Genomic DNA, 19,708 nt, shown 5'->3' on the forward strand with positions numbered 1-19,708 from the left:
CAGTGCTTCCTGGTGGGCTGATGGAGCGATGGCCTGACCCCCGAGACTCACTGAGAATCTCAGAGGTGGATTAAGAAGCAGCGTGTTGCCTGATCTTTGCTCTGAGCATGATATAAAGAGAACTTCTTTAATTTAATTTTGTCTAATATATACAGATATCTTTTGTTGTGTTCCCTTCTATAATTTCACCAAACCCTCATTAATTAGATTCCATTTGATGAGTTTAACCCGCTCATTGTTGTATATATATACTGTATATATATTCAGAATTCATTAGGAACTGTGGAAAATTTAAAATAATGTACAAAATGCAATATCACTTGCTTCTGGATATATGTGGTATACCTCATTGGCATTTAACTGTCACCTCAAATTTTGAACCACTACATATGCATAATATAATGCATATATAAAGCCTGGAGAGAGAGAGAGAGAGAGAGAGAGAGAGAGAGAGAGAGAGAGAGAGAGAGAGAGAGAGAGAGCAGGCCTGTCCAGGACAGAGCACACACATTGCACAGAGAGAGAGATTCATTCATTTCAGGAAGAACCATATGTATCCCGTTCATATTCTTGCCATGTCCAACCACATGTTCTTTCTGATTTCACACTGATCATGAAACACATGACAAACCTGTTCAGGTAGAAACATTTCTTTATTCAGCAGTTAGAAAAATCTCCAAAACCTGTTACTACAGGGATTGTATGCTGCCGTTGCGGTCGACCTGCTCATTTGTTGATCATACTGTGCATGGTCATGGTGAGAATAGCTACAAGGCTCATATATTCCTGGAAGTCGATCCTCTGGTCTTTATTCGCATCCAGATCCTCCATCATTTTCTCGCACATTTTTTTTCCTTCTTCCCCCTGTACATGCCAACACAACACCATCATTGTTGTTAAGAACATTTTCTTTAACGTTTTTTTTACCTTCTCTTCTCTCTACTTGTTTTCACAGCCAAATTAAGGTAACTGAAAGACGCATGAAGAAGCATGAAGGACATAAAAAGGTGGTCGTTGAACCCTGAAATTAAAGCCTCGTCTTGCCATTAGTTAAAACAGGTAAATGGGCTTTATGAAGCGTCAAATATACTGAATCGTGATTTTGTTTAACATTCCTACCTGATGCCCTTTACACCACAAATCAACTGTCAATTTAACACAAACCTCACATAATGCAGAATGAAGCAAGTTTAGTGGATTGTACAGTACCTTGCCACAAATAGGCAGCTCCGCATCCAGCATAGTCTTGAACTCAGCTTTGGTTAAGGTGTTTTTATCTTCATCTCCCAGACCCCCTGCATATTTTCTAAAGGTTGCCAACAGGATGAACGTGGCTTCCTGGAACTTGGTGATGTTTGCCATTGCGAGGTGGTGAACAAAATCGAAGAAAAGCAGCCGTCAATAGAGTGGTCTATGTGTGAGGAGTGCAAGAGCTGAGAGGCTCTTTATATATCCTTTGATAAACCGGTTTGGGACCGGTGATACAGCATGCTTTCAAAGGGTTGTGCAGCTTAAGAGTATGACTAAAGGTACAACTATGTTAACCCATCTTCAATTCTACAACACCCAATGTGTACGCATATCATTCGACAAACCACAGGGCCCAGGGGTATTTGATACTGGGATTTGGCTCATTTGAGGTAATTTAACTGTGCAAGGTATAAACTGTGTGCTGGCGTCAACTCTACGCTGCAGGGGAGGAAACATCGTGAAACCCCCAAGCTTTGTGAATGTACTGTGTAAAAAAATAATTTTCTGCATTCACCTCCTCAATCAAATCTGGTCTAAAAAGGGGTTGCTCCTTGTACCATACCCCAACCCTCCTCGGCAGAGGTAATAACTCAAACAAACTTCAAACATAATAAGAGAGAAGCATCATATGAAGCCCGGCGTTTTTTGGGGACATTTTTACAGTTTTGCAAGTGGACTGATTGTGTGCAATTTGGTGTGGCACAATTGAATTTAAGGGGATTGTTGGGCCTTGTTGCAGGTATGCGCTCTACTGAGATCTCCATTTTGGTTGTAGTTTTTTGCACTAACTTTTAACAACTTCTGATAAACAAACCTCCCAGTGTGATGACCACTATCTTTGCAAGCTGCTTTTTGCAAACATGCTGTATTTAGAGAGAGGTACGTCTAGCACTAATAGTTTCACATGCACGTTCCGCTTTTCTAGTTAGACAGGAAATGCGGTGAATGTTCTTCATGTGGCTTTTTTGACCAGCTGCTGCAACACGATAAAATCATTTCCTATCCTTTACGATCTCGCATCTTCCACAATGCATACATGCGTACATAAATTTCCATATTTTTGGTTCCATAGCATTTCATTTCACATGTATATAATAAATATATGTACATTTATATACACAAAGACATATGTGACATATACACAAATAATAATAACTTTATTTCTGTAGCACTTTTCAATACTAGTAACAAAGTGCTTTACAACAAACAAGATGAAACTCATAACTAATACTAATATTCATAATAATAAAGATAATAAATAATAATAAAGATCACGACAAAGGCACTGTCTCCTTTGGTTTTCAGTCCAGACTTTGGAATGGTTAGCAACGCCCTACAAGAGAACCTGTCTTAGCTTGTGAAAATAAACGGTTTGAAATATAGGGAGCGGCCAGTCCACGCCCCATTTTTGGGATTATGTCAGAAGCCGAGCATGAGTATACACATGCATGTGTGAGTGTGAGTGTGTGAGTGTGTTTGTGCGTGTGTACTTGTACCTAGACCTTACAGAGTTAGGACATTTTGGGAGAGTGATAGTTGCATCTTCCCAAGAGGGTGTTTCAAAATGTCCATGTACAATAGAGCGTATAATGTAGAAATGTCTTAAATCTCACAAGGCACCATCTGTATTTTGGCTCCTGTTCATATTCTTGCCACGTCTTACCACACCCTCTTACTGCTCCGGATTTCACACTAATCACACAACCAGGTAAAGGTAGATAAATAACTTTATTCAGCTTCTCCAAAAAAAAGTTACTACAAGGATTTTAAAGCCGATTATGCCTCCGTTTGGCTCCACCCAAGGGTGCGGACAACCTGCTCACTTCTTGCAGGCACGGTCGTGGTAGGCGCAGGTCAGGGCAGCTACAAGCACCACAAACTCGGTGAAGTCGACCTCGGAGTCACCATTAAAATCCAGGCCCTTCAGGAGCCTGTCCACCTCATCTTGGTTCTTCGCTGCCTGCACACACCAACAAAATCATCAGTTTTGCTGGATATTATTACCATAGTAGATATTAATAAATACCTCATTTTATTTTGACAGGCAAATTCTATACCAAACGGTGAAGGACACTAAACCCTGAAATTAAAACCCTTTCTTACCATTACTTAAAACAGTTGAATGGGTTTTATGATGTGCCAAATATGTAGAATCATCATTTTTTTAATACCACAATCAACAGTCAATACATTTCCAGTATTGTTGGTCTCTCTTGTAATTTAGCAAGAACCTAATATAATGCAGAATGAAGTAAGTTTAGTGGATGATTATCCTTCATGTGCCTGAGGCTCATTAAACAGGTCTCAGTGCTCCACCCGCCCCTCCCCAGGGTTGAACGATACCTTGAGCAAGGCAGGAAGCTCCTTTTGCAGTAAAGTCTTGGTCTCATCTTTGGATAGGGTGTCTTTTTTTCCTTCCCCCGCAGCATATGTATCAAAGGTCTTCATCAGGCTGGCCATTGCTGTCTCGAGCTGGGTCATGGTTGCTGCTTGAGAGGGCAGTAAACGCAGTAAAAAGGAAAATCGGAGAATTGCAGAGTAGTAGAGGAGTGGAAGACCCGAGAGGACACTATTTATATACCCTTTGAAAAATATTTGCATGATCACTGATAAAGCTTTCAAAGGTCATGGAATACCAGTTTAAGTGTTTGTTAAAGGTAGTGGCTCAACCTATGTTAGCACAATCTCAATTCTGCAACACCCAATGTACACATTACCTCCCAAACCATACACAGCTTCAGTCAGCCGTCTATTGATCGAAAGGGAGGTCTTTTCATTGAACCAGACACAGGGAAATCAGATTCTGATTACAATTTTGCATTGAGGTTAGTACCAATTATTTGACTGTGAAAGGTAAAAAGTGTTTACTGTGTTGCTGTGTAAGGGTTGACATGAACGACGAGAGGAAACATGACAGGGCTTATAAAAGTTCAAGTACAAGCTGTGAGTATACTGTTCTTCCTTATGGGGACACAAAGCAAGTGCCCATAACATAAATCATTACATTTTAAAGTGAACACATGTTTTAAGGTTATGTTAATGTAGGCTAAGGTTAGGTTAATGTCAGGTTTAGGTTCAGGTTAAGTTAAGACTAGGTTAAGGGTGGGCTATGGTAAGGTTAAAGTTAGGTGAAGGTTGGGTTAAAGCTGGGATAAGGTTAGGTTTAGGTAAGGTTTAAGGTTAGGGTTAGGTTAAGGTTAGGTTTAGTTTTAGTTTTAGGTTGGGGTATGGGTTATGCAAGTAGTACCTATGGTTAAGGTCAGAGTACGTATACCTAAAATCAATGGAAGACAATCGGGTAAGAGCTATGTGTGTGTGTGTGTGTGTGTGTGTGTGTGTGTGTGTGTGTGTGTGTGTGTGTGTGTGTGTGTGTGCGTGCGTGCGTGCGTTCGTGGGTGTGTGTGGGTGTGTTTGTGTTATCTATCGAAACAGGGACGTCACAGTATTCATATGATACACACTTTATGTACATGTATGTTTATGTAATTTTCTGTGTATTACAGCTGTATGCGTTTAACAAATTGGACTCCATGTCATCAGCTTGAATGAAATGTTAAAGACACAAGTGCAGTAAATACAGTAGCCTACTTCTATATCCCACTGGTGTGGTGAGTGTGTTTGTACGGCGCTGCTTTCTGCAAACAAAAGAAAGGTGGTTGTTTGTTCAAAGCTCTTGCAGGATCTGCAAGTGGGTACATACACGTGAAGGGTGGAACACTTTAACGTGCATGTGAAGGAGTGTCTTTCTGTTGCCTTTCACATTCTTTCAATCCGAAGCAGGCTGACTCATTGGGTTGGCAGCTCTGTTTGAGAAGTAGCTGCCAATGAGGCCAGTATTTATCAGCTCACTGACTTTATCACAGCCGCAGAGCAATTATGTAGAAATGTAACACAGAAATCATGCGTTGTGGGTTTTAGTGCCATCTGGTGTACATGCTAACACTTTAGCATACAAACCATGAAAGAACAAAGATGCAATGTTGAAAATGTTTGACATTGTGCATTTGTAATGCGAACACAAACAGTGCTTAGCGTTCTTAATGCAAACCTTAAGGGAGAAATAAAAATAGTCAATATATTTGTAAGTGGACAAGAGGCACAAAGCAAAGCGACACAGTCAGTGAAAATGTTTAATTTTAAGCACAAACATTTGATCATTCTGTGTTAGATAGAGGGTTTGAAGTACTTGTCACCAATTGGCTTAATTTCTTGTCTTCAAGCAGCTACAGCTTCACATCTTTTGACCCAGTTGCTCTTTCGATATGAAGTGTTAACCTCAAACTTTGATTTCATTAATGAACAAATGTTGACATCGTGTTCAACATTATAACATGATAACATAATGGTAGAGGATGAAGACAAAATGGGAAAAAGTCAGCTCTTCTATTCTTTGTGTAAATTTTCTAAATGTGTTTTACTAACATGGTCTTGGGACAGAAATGTATGAGCCCGTGTATTGTGATATGAATGATGTTAAGATAATGACTGGAAAGCATGGTCATTTACAGTAAGAGCCTGTATGTATCTTTATAGATGTTCTGTATCCACTTGGAGGGCCTTGTGTGGTGAATGTACGCACAATGCTACTTCGACCGTCACAGGCATGGTTTCCACTTCCTGTCACTGACCTATTACGCAACAACCCCTCAACACCACAGTTTCCTCTCAGTGTCCCCATCGTAAACACAAGTCACCGTGGGACCTGCATCTCTGCTTCTGCCTCAATACCACTCACTGATGTGGACCACAGTGTGATCCCGTCAAACCCTTTCAGTGTGATACAAGTAAAACTGTCTGTAAATGAACACACACACACACACCATGTCATGACTGAAAAGAATGTAATCCACAAAGATGAATAAAAGGCAGTTTATAGAAAAATAGTAAAATATTTGCAAATATATAAGCTTTTACATAATCCATATGGATCTGAGTAAATTCTTTTACATTATTCACATGAAGAAAAAGTAAATACAGAAAATACTTGAATAAGAGGCAGTTTATAGAAACATTTAAAAATCTTTTACACAATCAATGTAGACATAAGTCAATTATTGTACATTATTCACATGAAGAAAAGTAAATACAGAAAATACTGGAAGACGAAGAAATGAGCTGAGTAGATCCTCATCCACTTTCTTTGTTTTTCACCCGTTCAAAGTAATCAAAGGATTCATACACTGGTACCTGACACTGAAAGAGCCAGAAAGATATAAACTCAAGGTTAGTATCATAGTATAAACACAAATGTCAGATAAGGCTATTAAAAAGGCTCATGGGTTTGTGGTGCTCAAAGGTCAATAGACCTTATAATGTGCAAACATAAAACCGAGTAGGCGTGACCCACAGGCACATTTAGTCAGAGACAGGATGTCAGTTATATTTCGTAAAAATGTCTCAACACTGGAGGTTGACGCTTTTTGAGCAGCTGAAGAGGTTTAACATGGACATTATATTTCAAACTTACTGGATTTCTTTATATTGCTCCAACCTTATAATATAATGTTGTCTAATTAAAAGATGCCAGATTTATAGGGGAAATGGTCTGGCCAGCTACAAAGCATGTGTAAACATATAATAATTCAATTTCTTGTCAATAAGTATTGAAATCTTGTGTGTGTGTGTGTGTGTGTGTGTGTGTGTGTGTGTGTGTGTGTGTGTGTGTGTGTGTGTGTGTGTGTGTGTTAGCCGCTGACATGCTGCCCTTTGACTCACCCACTGAGAAGAGCCTCTGGAGGAGCTAGTGCTGTGTTTATCCATATCTGCCTCTTCGGAGTCAATGTGGGGAACCTCGTAGATCACCCTGACTGCTTGTGCTGAACCCGTGGAGCCACACACACATAACATATGCACACAAACACACACACACACACATGCACACACAAATAATTAGCAGGACTGTTGCCCAAAAATACAACAAATATACAGTTGCGGCACAGAAGCTAATCCTGTTGCAACAAGCAATTTTCTCATTTTCAGTAGTCAGTGGTTGAATTCTGAGTCCTGCACATTTTCACTAAAATGATCCCCAGTCCAATCTTGTTTTAAATCTAGTGCCCCCGGCTAAATAAAGATGCTCTAAAATCGGCCTTTCACAAATGAAGCGTATGGACAGTGAAACAAAAAATGTGATAGAAAAGAGTGCAATGACTTCTTTTACTCAAACAACAGTGAGTAGTGGACTATTTTCCACCACATCTTCTGTAACTGGTGGTTAGATGGATTGGCTCAAACCAACTCGGTGGTAACTACAGCAGGAGGCGGATAGCATTCAAAGAGCTGCTGAAGAGCCAGACATTTTCCAAAGAGGTAGAGACCAAAACAGTGACCATTAGGTGATCAGAAGCTTGACTCTAAATAAAAAACGAAAATGTTGCACTGTGTCTGCTTCAGGTCGCGCTTCCTGGGTGTACAGCACAAGTAAAACCCAACCCGTGATGCGGCCTCTGTTCACAGCCAGTATAAATTATTCCTTTATAAAAATAACCAGGGTCACTTTTGATTGACAATATCGAAGAGTTATTAATATGTTTATGATTGAGATTGGAGTTGTGTGCGCCGTTTAAGTATTTTTCGGAGGTGTTACATTTTTGCCCGCCCCAGTTACAACTCCACCATTAAAACCAGCCTCAAATATAAACATTTAATTGAATAAGCACAATTTGTACAGTTTTACCAAGTGAAGTGGCCAGGGAGTGTGACTGCCAGCTCATTTGCGCAACATTTTTGAGAAACTGAAGCTATAATCTCGTGACTGTAATCTGCTAATGCACGATTTTAACGGAAATATATTTACTCATGTGCAACGCTACTGATATTCTCTGGTTTTATTTGGCCCAATACATCCAATACAAGGGAAGGGATTTTAGATTGGGGCACTGACATAAATGCGTTAAATGAATTACATCAATTATGTTTCAAAATCAAAAGCAATATCATTATGGATAATTCACAGACTAAGCTTAAGCTATCTGCACAATTAAGTACGTGGGAGAAAAAAGTGTGTGTCTAATTTGACTGATCTGCCTATTTGATCTACAGGACAATGTGTCACTTGGGTTTATAATGTAATACAACAATAAGACAAAATTTGTACTTGTACCATGTCTGATTCGCAGAGTGCAGTAACAGCCGAGCGCGATGAGGAGCAACAGACCCACAACAGCAGCGGCAATTATTATGGGGACTTCATCAGAACGAGCCGGAGGGACATCTTTATTTTCTGGTGGGGGGAAGAAATTACAATGATAATTACATAAGATATGATTATGGTAATTTAGAATGGAGACTATATAGGTTGCACTTTAAGATGAGGAAAAGCACATTTGTTAAAAACCTTGCACTCAGCACTTACTATTCTTGAAACAAGCTAGATTTGACTGATCTGCCGTTTTAAAGGCGATATAAAGCCTTTATTTACAGAAAAGGCCAGATGCCAATTTTTGAACACACATTATTATTACTAGTTTTATCCATTTGCAAACCAGGTATTCTTTAAACCCTTAATTCAACATTATCGAGCCGTGGTGTTTTGTCACCCACCTGCGCTTCCTCTGGGCTTAACTGTGATGACGGTACCATTTCCTTCCTTCATGGAATATAACGGTATCTCCACCGTCACGTTACAGATGTATTTCCCTGAATCCTCTCTTGTGATATTTGAAAAGGTCAAAGTTGAACAGGAATGATTCATCTGGGATCCTTGAGGCCATTTATTAATGACGCTGGACTGATTCCCATTCTCTGTCAGATGTTTCCGCCAGTTGATCCTCGCTCTTTCAGACTTCGAGGTGAAGCAGCAGGTGATGTTTAGAGCGTCGCCCTCCGTGACAGAAACATCAGGGGTCTGGGTCACATAGATGTCTGTAGATGAAGCACCTATAAAGAGACACAGTGGTGAATAAGGCCGTGTACACTGCATCATTTCTGGAAAATAAATCTATTTTCAGACCTCACAACATTCTGAAATGGACTGTTTACACTCATTTATCGCTTTTACAAACTGGAACAGCAGAAACAAATTGATCAAAATCATAAATTATTCCAAAAGATATTAGCATGAACTTTTGGGGAACAGGATTTCTACATTTACATAAATTCATTGGCTCTTGGACCAACGCAGGATTACAAGATTCATCCTCTGACACCAATAATTGATGTAATGAGGAGATTTGGTGACTTGGTTCTGAGAATTCTTGCACAAAATCTCACCAGAAACAGATGTGGTATTATCATTATTATTACTATTGTATGTTATTAGTAAATAAGTCGTGTTTCTACTTACTGCGAGATGAGATGGCACAGAGAGAGCCCAGCAGCAGACTGCTCAGAAGAAGCTTCATCTTTTCACTGATTCACCACTGATTACTGCCACTCATCTTTTTCTGGCTTCTCTAAGTCCCTCCCACTTCACCCCCTCAGAAGACATAACATGAACTAACATCATTTAGGCCCTCACAAAATAAGTAACACACCACACACACAGGAAACTATAAGGTCGTGCCACTCAGATAGTTTTTTCTCTGTTCTCCTGACAGAGTTTCAAGTTTTATTTCCCTCTTACACAGAAACTGAAACAATGAAATCGGTAACAGACTAAATATATATGTTTAGGAGAAAAATTCATGACTTTGTATTGTTTTAGTATTGATCAATCATCAGGATGATGGCAAGATTGTCTTTGCATGGACGTGTATATCAACATGTCAGGTGATGCATTGAATCTGACTCCATGTTTTGGAGCTGGGGTTCTCACAGACAACAAAGGCTGAGCTGAACAAAAGGAAACTACACATCCCATAAACCATTGCAAATGATCACAATGAATTCTAGTGGACTTCTTTAATTTGACCTGGTTGTTAATGTAGTGATGCAATATATCATAGTATGTAACTTGTGTGTGTGTGTACATAGCATAAACATTTCCATTGTGACAGCAAGGGTTAGGGTTAACTACTACACCTAAGGATTGTGGGTAGTGTAGTATTTCTCCTTGACATTGCAAGTAAAACACAATTTTCTTTAAAGCAGCGGATGATATACAGACTTGTAGCTTCTACAGGAGCAATTCACATAATTTAACGATCAGGTAGCTTGTGGTAAGTCCATATTTGATGGTTACAATATTATGGCTGATAATCAACATCTCTATTCAGAAAATGAATGGGATTTTTACATCAGAAACCACACTGTTGAGCATTATAGTGTGACAAGGCCTTCAATAGACCTTGCATAGTGTCCCACTCAGTGAACACACACAAATAAAATGCAAGATACAGGGCATCATTTTTTATTTATATGTTTTGCAGAAGTTTGCAGAAGTTCTCAACAAGTGTTGCTGGTGAATTTTTAATGAAATGAGCGAGAGATTTGTTCCTTTTGTTGTGACAGTAGTCCAGGGAGAAGACGAGGAATTACAGTTAACAACAGTTTGCAGCCTCATCTAACTTCATCTACTTTTCATCTACGTCCCGATTCCCAGGGGTAGCTGAAACATGAATGCACTGATCAATAACTCTCCATATAATGCAACATTTACAGTATCATCACACTTGAGGTAAGTTATATATCACCTGGTACTTGTTGTTGAGCTTTAACCTTCCATCGGTAGACGCAGAAGGAGGTTGTGATAAGGAGAATGATGGGAAGGCACCTCAGGGTGTAAATCAACCCTTCCCCCCAGGCACCATCTGAGAGAGAGACAGCTTTAAACACCTGTGATAACACTGCTGTAGAACCTTTTTTTCCCTGGATCTTGTTTCCTTTGCTTGCTGTGTTTTTAAAGTGAACACTGAGTTTTAGTCTTTCTTCTTTGGGGCCAGAAGCAATGACTTCCCTTTTTCCGTGTTTAGTTGTAAAACAAATTCTAGCACACCCAGTCACTGATTGGTTTGATGCACCTATTTAGCCCATGTAAGCGACTGTAGTCACCTGATCACACTGTTATGGACTTGTGTGTCATCTGCATAGTTGAATTAAGAAAGATTCAATTCAATTATTATTCAACAATCTGAGCGACGGGGGATCATGCAGAAACAGTGGAGGCAATCAGAGTAACATGAGGATGTCTGGATGGTGCAGACACAACAGGACCAGAAATATTGTAAATTAAAAAAAGAAAATCAAAAAATGGTTTGATCTCCCACATAGACCAGTGTGTTGAAGTGCTTCTGTCACAGCCTGGTGTCCCATTTGCATGTGACGTAATGAAGGTAGTGGTCATAATGGCCCTGAGCTCTGGTGTGGCACTTCTCAATTCAGTGGCTTATTTATTACAGAGGAACATTTGATACAATATATAAAATGTGTAAACAGTGATGGTAAGTATGTCATTAAATTGCTAAATAAATGTCATTGTATACTAGACAGGTCCTCAGAGTGCAGACTTCCGCCAAAGCCCAACAGTGTCCGCATGAAACCACATTTATTTCACAAAATCCGGATTTTTATTTGGACCTGCACCAAATTTCACATACTCATAGATATTATTCCCCTAAATATGCCAGGCTCCATTCATTTGACAGTATTTGCCCAAATTCGGATTTGATTCGTTGTCCTCCTTCAGTTTCCACTGCCTCTTATCTGCCAATCAAACCGACAGACATTGCTCTAAACAACCTGAGTCCGCTGTTCCTGCGACCCGCCGCCTGGGCCAAGGAGAGTGGTCATACTATCAGACACCAACACCTTTCACAGTTTTAGAAATGCTGTGTTCTCCTTCTGAAATTAAAAAAGGCCTCTAGCCTCACTGCACGGTGGGGGAGTTGTTGACCAGTCGTCACAATACTGTCGACATCGCAATGAAGCATCTACAGGCAAGTGAATGTAACGGCGATACTACCTCCCTAAATTTGCTTTCAGAACTTTCAGAACTTTTCCCCCCACTCATTTGTTAGAAAAGTAATCAAAATATAAAAAAATGTAGATTACTTTGAAGTAATTAATATAGTTACATAATAAAGAGTGAAGTTCCTGTTTTATCCATATTCAATATTAATTGATGCTTAACAGTGTGATGTGTACAATGGTCACCATTTTGTTTGAGTTTAGACCAGCTGAATAACAGACAGCAGTGACGTCCCTTGAGCGACACCTCAAGCATGATGCTTCTTGCTTTTTTACCACAAAACCACTGTGTCATTTTGTCTTGCCTGTTTATATTAACATAGAGCTTTCGTGTTAATGTCAATTTTAACAAGCATCTGGGTTTGATTATAGTTTGACTGATTCCAGGGTTTAAAATGATAATTATATAATACCGTAAATTCATTCTTAATGATGTTTTTTTGCATCAGCACCATTCCTTCCATCCCTTGACAAACCAATATATGAGATGACCTCTGAGTGCATGTCAGGCCAGTGGTATTTTATCACCTACCGCCAAATGTGTGTTGCTGTGTTCACTGTTCCCTCTGGGCTTAACTGTGATGACGGTACCATTTCCTTCCTTCATGGAATATAACGGTAACTCCACCGTCACGTTGCAGATGTATTTCCCTGAATCCTCTCTTGTGATATTTGAAAAGGTCAAAGTTGAACAGGAATGATTCATCTGAGACCATTTATTAATGACGCTGGAGTGATTCCCATTCTCTGTCAGATGTTTCCACCAGTTGATCCTCGCTCTTTCAGACTTCGAGGTGAAGCAGCAGGTGATGTTTAGAGCGTCGCCCTCCGTGACAGAAACATCAGGGGTCTGGGTCACATAGATGTCTGTAGATGAAGCACCTATAAAGAGACACAGTGGTGAATAAGGCCGTGTACACTGCATCATTTCGTGAAAATAGATCTATTTTCAGACCTCACAACATTCTGAAATGGACTGTTTACACTCATTTATCGCTTTTTACAAACTGGAACAGCAGAAACAAATTGATCAAAATCATAAAATATTCCAAAAGATATTAGCATGAACTTTTGGGGAACAGGATTTCTACATTTACATAAATTCATTGGCTCTTGGACCAACGCAGGGTTACAAGATTCATCCTCTGACACCAATAATTGATGTAATGAGGAGATTTGGTGACTTGGCTCTGAGAATTCTTGCACAAAATCTCACCAGAAACAGATGTGGTATTATTATTATTATTACTATTGTCTGTTATTAGTAAATAAGTCGTGTTTCTACTTACTGCGAGATGAGATGGCACAGAGAGAGCCCAGCAGCAGACTGCTCAGAAGAAGCTTCATCTTTTCACTGATTCACCACTGATTACTGCCACTCATCTTTTTCTGGCTTCTCTAAGTCCCTCCCACTTCACCCACTCAGAAGACATAACATGAACTAACATCATTTAGGCCCTCACAAAATAAGTAACACTTACACCACACACACAGGAAACTATAAGGTCGTGCAGCTCAGATCGTTTTTTCTCTGTTCTCGTGACAGAGTTTCAAGTTTTATTTCCCTCTTACACAGAAACTGAAACACTGAATAGATCGTCGTCTGTCCCTCCTGATAGGCTGGGAACCAACCTGGTTTTGTTTGGGTTCATAGTTTCATAGGTTATCCTCCTGTTTTCATAGCCAAGTTACCCACAATCCACCACTGATCATTGTCAGATCCAGGAATTCTTTTTCACTTTCTTTCACATTGTAAGATTGGGCAATTTTTCAACACTTTCCTTGATTTCTCTGAGAATAATTAATGGATCCTGGTGAAAAAATAAAATCAGGCATGTTTAGGGGACTAACATTTATGAGTGTGCGTAATTTGGTACGGAACCAAGTAAAAATCTGGATTTGGTTAGGGGGACTGTTGGGACTTGGCGGAAGTAATGATTCTAGTCATTTTGAGTTTTCCCTTTTAAAGAAATGCATTTAATTCGTTAATTTTTTGGAAGGGGGGGATAAGCTGCCAATAACCCAATGAAGTAAGACACTGGTAAGTCTTATTTGATAGACTGAGTTGAAAGCTGCATTAATCATTTACTGGCCACTAGTTGGGATGAACATCAAAATAACTAACCCTAACATTGTCTGTATCTTTTTTGGGTTCATTACTTTGCTTTGAACAACTTGTCTGTCTTCCTTTGTCACTTGCCCCTTTTTTCCTCACAATTCTAACAGCAATGTACAGTAATGCCCTCATAATGCACCAGGGGGTGTAGTAGCACAGTTTTTTCCACAGCCAGAGACACGTTGGTGTGGGCTGCTTTAATCATCTCGTTGTTTGGATGGCCTTCCTTGTTTTCCAGGGCTGAATAAAGGTTTGCTAGACTCCAGCACGACTGAGACGAGACCTTTGCACAGAGGAAAGTTGATGCAGGCTGAGTTCAGGTGTTGCGAATGATCATCACAGTTGTTCACTTCCATTTCTCTTCAGTGAGCCATAGCACAGCATAAATGTTACATCTGCTTCCCCCCTGTGCCCTTTTCAAAGTCAGAGAACAGCTGCTTTAAGTTGACTTTCACATGTTGGCTTTCCTCTGTGAGAATATATGTTTTCCACAGAGCATCTCGCATGTTGAAGCTTATTTCATTAAATTCTCCGAGACAACTCTTATTTCCAAGATGTGGGACTGGGATTCATAAATAACATTCACTCTTCACTGAGTGCGAATATATCTGGGTATTTGGTGGGTTTACACAGAACAATATAGGTCTAATACAAGCAATTTATCCATGATTTATTTGCAGCAAAGTGACATCTGGGGAAAAATATTAAATGATCCGACTCTGGTGGAACGCGTCAGTGCCGTCTTCATTCTGCCAGCTGGAAATACAGTATGAGAGAAGCATCCCCTCTAACTTTCTCACTCAGTATTTGTTTTGTGCTGTAGGTGAAGTTTTGGGCAACACTTCCTTCAGTTAATAAATAAAAGCTTTTGATTTGGGAACCAGACAATTTAGTATTTACTCTCCATCATGATATTTCAGTGTTGTGCCCTTCATGTGGTTATATTGAAAAGGAAAACAAGATGGAGCACAAAGGCAAGGTTTTCTTCTTACAGGTTGAAAATCCCGCTGTGTCCCTTTGATTTAAGTTTTCATCAAGTAGCGTCGTCTCACCACACACAGAAATTACAACACAAAGGAGTCAGTGGCTCTTTGAGTCACTGAGTTTGTGAAGCACTGACTTTGTTTAGGTGGATACCAATATTGCAATATTTACCCGATAAGGATAAAATTCTGAATAAGACACTGCCATGGCAACAGCATTTCCTGATTACTTTCACTTTCATAAGGTCATAAGCAATAATGGAATTAAGTGAAGTATTCCAATAATATGTAGACATGTATAATGTGCGACAGTTACCACCTGCTTGATGCCACAATCAGACTATGTAAACAGGAATCTTCTATTAGCAACTGGTGTTAGATTAAACACCATAATCCAAATAATGTCTTATTCAGAATATGTTCAATAGTCGGAATATTAGTGTCCATGTAAACACAATCACTGACAGCACCTACAACCACTTGCTATGACCACTTGTTTCTGTTACCAATACCATAATCACAGCCATATAAATGCTCCTTAATAACAATCTCTACATCTTCTCGTCATCTCGCACAGTTTAACAGTAGCACAGGAGTTTTTTTTTAATAAAACTATTTTACATATTGGTTATGTACAAAAGCCAGAACAATTAAAAATGCATAAAGAAAAGAAAATGTCGAGGTGAAAAACGAGTGAAATGTGGAATCTCAAAATGGGTTTCTTAGTAAGTAGAGATTTTTAATTGCGAGAACTATTGGGTTTTTCTATAATATTGAAAAATACCTTGAGATAATGTGTGTTGGGACATGGCACAATACAAATAAGGTTTATTGGATTCACATGGCGGACAGTAGCGCACTCATGTGGTGAGATACATCATCGAATGTGCACATCGCACAGTGATGCCTGACAGTTCAGTTCTCACATTCTACCAGCAGAGGGCGCAGGACACCCATATTCTGATCAGCTGATATAGATTCTATTGATCTGTGATCTGTGATCTTTGTGCTGAACTGAGTCCAGCATCACACAGATCGACCGACGGAACCGAACCATCCCAGTACAAACACGAGCATATAATAATAATTCTGTTAAATTCTATAGATTGAGGACATCACAGCTGTCTCTGAATTTAATAATCCTGCAGTTTTGGATGATTAAAATACGAACATGAGATACAACAAGTTCCCCTCAAATTCTCAGTGTGTTTTTTTTTGCCTCCACCTTTGAATTAGATCTTTTTTTATTTCAGGCTCGGTTCTTTCTATCGTCTTCCCTCTCACACACTGTGTTATCCACAGCAGCAGCAGAGTATCAGTGTATTTTCTTTATTAGTGACATCACTGCTGTCCCATAAAGTCGCTCTTCACCTCCACCTCACTAACAAACACCTCCATGTCAGTTTCAGAAAGTATCGCTTCCTCTTCTCATCGCTTGATGCCGCGACTCCGTCAGGACTCACGGTGGCAACCCATTGGTCAGCAGGATAATTTAATATTCATGACGTGCTTTGCATTGACCATTTATGGTTGAAAGTGGGCGTGTGGAGGGCGGATTTGGAGGCAGATCCACGTACGAACGTTTTCAGGTGGACTGTGATTTATAAAGCGAACATTGCGTTCAGGCGTGCGTGCGCACGGTTTTATAAATCGGAATTTCCTTTGGCGTAGGTACACTTTTAGTATGAATCCTACACAATGTTTGATAAATGAGACCCCAGAGAATTTTGACGTGTGTTTTCTCTTGGCAACATCCACTGCCACGTCATTGTGTTGAGTATACACACATACTAAATAGCATGGGATGGTGAGCCTTCAGCAGGGGTGTGGGAGCAGGTGTTGCGGTAAACCAGGAAGAGGAAATGCAAAACAACTCACTGTGACACACACACTCTCCTGGCTGCACCCTACTTCCTTCCTGGAAACAACCTGTACCAGAACTTAATGTTTTCTTCTTTCTCCACATCACAGACTTAGTAATAGTACAGCAAATCATTTTAGGATTTTAAGACTACATGAATGGTTCGTTGAAAGTTGACATAGAAAGGTTCTTCGACGTGATGGACCTATACGCACCAGCTGGCCAAGGTAACCAGGGAGAGCAGCCAACTCCTATGGAAACGCTTTGAAAAGTGCATTAGGTGGATTGAGCTATTTACAATATTAGCAAATTTGAAAATCGGCACAAAAGTCCAGCATTCATGTCCTCAGAGTGGGTCCTACTTCTTCTGTGTCAAGATACAGCACAGGAGAAATAGGAGATAGTGGCAGACCAGTGGCTAATGTGATGGAAATCTGTGTCAATATTCAAATAGCTGTCTTCTGTAAGATTTAATCAATGATATCAGGGGTCTCTATAGAAAAGACCACACAACTTCATGTGTGTTGGATTCCTGACATAAGTGAGCCGGTTAGGGAGGGGCTGTCAAGAATAAGTGCTAAAGTATTGTTCACTGGAACCTGTTCCTGTGCAAACTCAATGAATTCCTCAGTGCCTGGTGAGTTTTCACCAGGCTCCTCCTGGTACGGTCGTGTGTGTGATGCAGCTGATAAACGATTTAATTTACTACACATGGTTTGGGCCCAATACATCATGTAGAACAGCCATTCCCAAACTTAAGAATGCCGCGGGCCAATTTGAAAACTGAAAAATGTGTGCGGCCCACCCACACCTTTGATCACAACTGCATGATCCACACACAGGACTAGAATCATACATATTATTAATTTGATAGCAAAAATAATTGTATATGAACGCAGGCATATGCAGTGCAAATCCAATAACATCCACATTTAAGCGTAACAATTTGCAAAGCAACCAATGTAAAAAAACATGAAGTGCAAATAGTGTATTGTTAAAAATATATTCTTACTGTTTGTATAACAGAGCACAACAAGAATATCCGGGAGAAGAAAAACACATTTGAGGCGCAACCAAATATACTTAAGGCTCTCTCAGCGTATTTTTAAAAGATGCTCGAGGCTTGGATAAATATTGTCCATGTTTAGTTTCTAAATGGCGGCGGCGCACTTTACATGGCCCCAGGGTGTTGTTAGCTCGCATCTCAGCGCACAGCACACACACAGGCTTGGGGGTTGTCCTCTGGGCCAGCGACAGGTCCTCACTTGAGTCCTCTTTTTAGTTTTGAATGGTTCAGTTGGACTTCCTGATTCCCCTTCGTCATCAGCAGCTTTCCTCGGCTCCATCTTGCTCGACCCAGCAGACAACAAAGTTCTCCCTCACCTGTGATTCACCCGCTAATGATGCGTTCAAGTGTTAATGTGACGGTCAGCAAAAACAACGACACCTGCTATATAGGTCAGATAAAATAAGAACAACGTGGAATTTAAATCTCTTGTCTTTGTTTCATTACCTGTGATGATTACTTTTTTTTAAATCAATCATAAATGTTTGGTGGTAATCAACGCTTACTTACAAATCTGAAACTTTATCTATTTATTTTCTGATGACCTCTCACGGCCCACCTGCAGTGGCTTCACGGCCCACCAGGGGGCCGCGGCCCACACTTTGGGAATGACTGATGTAGAAGAATAAGAACAACAAGAAAAAGGAGAAGACACTTTATCTAGAAAGCATTTGTCTTAACAAAGCCACAGAGTGATTAACATTAAGAAAAGAAGGAAATTAAAAAACAGCAACTGTAAGAAGAGAAATATAATCAGTCAATAACACAGGAGGATAAAACGAGGATAAAGTTACACAAAAATAAAGCACAAAGCTATGTATACGTACATATATACAAATATTTACAGACACATGTAAACATACATGTATACACGTATACATATACACATGTATATACTGTACATACATATATGTATTCATACATTTATATATCAGAATCAGAAATACTTTATTGATCCGAGGGGGAAGTTGTGCATGTTCCAATAACTCCATGCAAGATTAGAAATATAAGCTTATAAGATTTACAAAATATATAAAATAAAATATGAAATATATAAAATATGTGCGTTACAGACATTTACATATAGACACACAAATATACATATGCAGATGAATATACATACATATATATGTACGTACATACATTCACACTTGTATATATACATACAGACAAACATATACATAAAGACATGTGTATATAAACATACACACATATACATATACACGTATATACATACCTATAAATGTACTTACATACATTCACACATGTATATATATATACATACAGTCTGTATGTATACACATGTATGTATACACATGTAGAGTACATAGAGTACATTTCAGCTTCTTGGATTTCTCTTTGGATCTCCCTCCTGATGTAAGTACCCAGTGCTGTGATCAGGTCATTTTGGCTTCTGTTTGACAGCAGTGACACCTGGGGCCTTTTCTTGGTGACTTTCACTCTTCCAATATTTTCTGTATGCATCTTCAGCACACTGTCATAGCGGGAAAATAGATTCACGAGTTCCAGAAAGTTACCACGGTTGTTACTTGAGTTACTCTCATTATCACCTCGGAATGCTAGTC

The 19,708-nt window shown here is 39.5% G+C and overlaps 2 protein-coding genes and 1 long non-coding RNA gene across 6 annotated transcripts; all 3 read right to left on the reverse strand.

Annotated features, from left to right (window-relative positions):
* Positions 1–634: 634 nt before the first annotated feature.
* LOC117752026 (protein S100-P-like) lies at positions 635–3,806 on the reverse strand. Of its 2 annotated transcripts, XM_034569134.1 has the most exons (3): positions 3,595–3,806; positions 3,034–3,211; positions 635–715 (listed from the first exon to the last, which is right to left on the reverse strand). In XM_034569134.1, exons 1-2 carry the CDS (start codon positions 3,730–3,732, stop codon positions 3,071–3,073), a joined length of 279 nt encoding a protein of 92 aa, XP_034425025.1. In that variant the 5' UTR covers positions 3,733–3,806; the 3' UTR covers positions 635–715; positions 3,034–3,070. The 2 variants fall into 2 exon arrangements, with proteins under 2 accessions (XP_034425025.1, XP_034425024.1); XM_034569133.1 differs by lacking the exon at positions 635–715 and having other exon boundaries at positions 2,961–3,211; positions 3,595–3,805.
* Positions 3,807–6,106: 2,300 nt separating this feature from the next.
* Positions 6,107–13,937, reverse strand: LOC117751805 (tyrosine-protein phosphatase non-receptor type substrate 1). 3 transcript variants are annotated; one of them, XM_034568729.1, is made up of 7 exons: positions 13,386–13,937; positions 12,875–12,978; positions 10,699–10,703; positions 8,794–9,020; positions 8,348–8,473; positions 6,967–7,067; positions 6,107–6,444 (listed from the first exon to the last, which is right to left on the reverse strand). In XM_034568729.1, the coding sequence occupies exons 1-7, from the start codon at positions 13,441–13,443 to the stop codon at positions 6,379–6,381; spliced, it is 687 nt and encodes a 228-aa protein (XP_034424620.1). In that variant the 5' UTR covers positions 13,444–13,937; the 3' UTR covers positions 6,107–6,378. The 3 variants fall into 3 exon arrangements, with proteins under 3 accessions (XP_034424620.1, XP_034424621.1, XP_034424619.1); XM_034568730.1 differs by lacking the exons at positions 10,699–10,703; positions 12,875–12,978; positions 13,386–13,937 and adding an exon at positions 9,536–9,649 and having other exon boundaries at positions 8,354–8,473; positions 8,794–9,129; XM_034568728.1 differs by lacking the exons at positions 10,699–10,703; positions 12,875–12,978; positions 13,386–13,937 and adding an exon at positions 9,536–9,649 and having other exon boundaries at positions 8,794–9,129.
* A 2,107-nt stretch (positions 13,938–16,044) lies between these two features.
* LOC117751806 lies at positions 16,045–18,814 on the reverse strand. The gene is made up of 3 exons (XR_004611922.1): positions 18,804–18,814; positions 18,644–18,648; positions 16,045–16,155 (listed from the first exon to the last, which is right to left on the reverse strand). It is a non-coding gene; the product is annotated as an uncharacterized LOC117751806 (long non-coding RNA).
* Positions 18,815–19,708: the final 894 nt, after the last annotated feature.

Source organism: Hippoglossus hippoglossus, chromosome 18 (genome assembly GCF_009819705.1).
Source record: "Hippoglossus hippoglossus isolate fHipHip1 chromosome 18, fHipHip1.pri, whole genome shotgun sequence".
Classification (NCBI taxonomy): domain Eukaryota; kingdom Metazoa; phylum Chordata; class Actinopteri; order Pleuronectiformes; family Pleuronectidae; genus Hippoglossus; species Hippoglossus hippoglossus.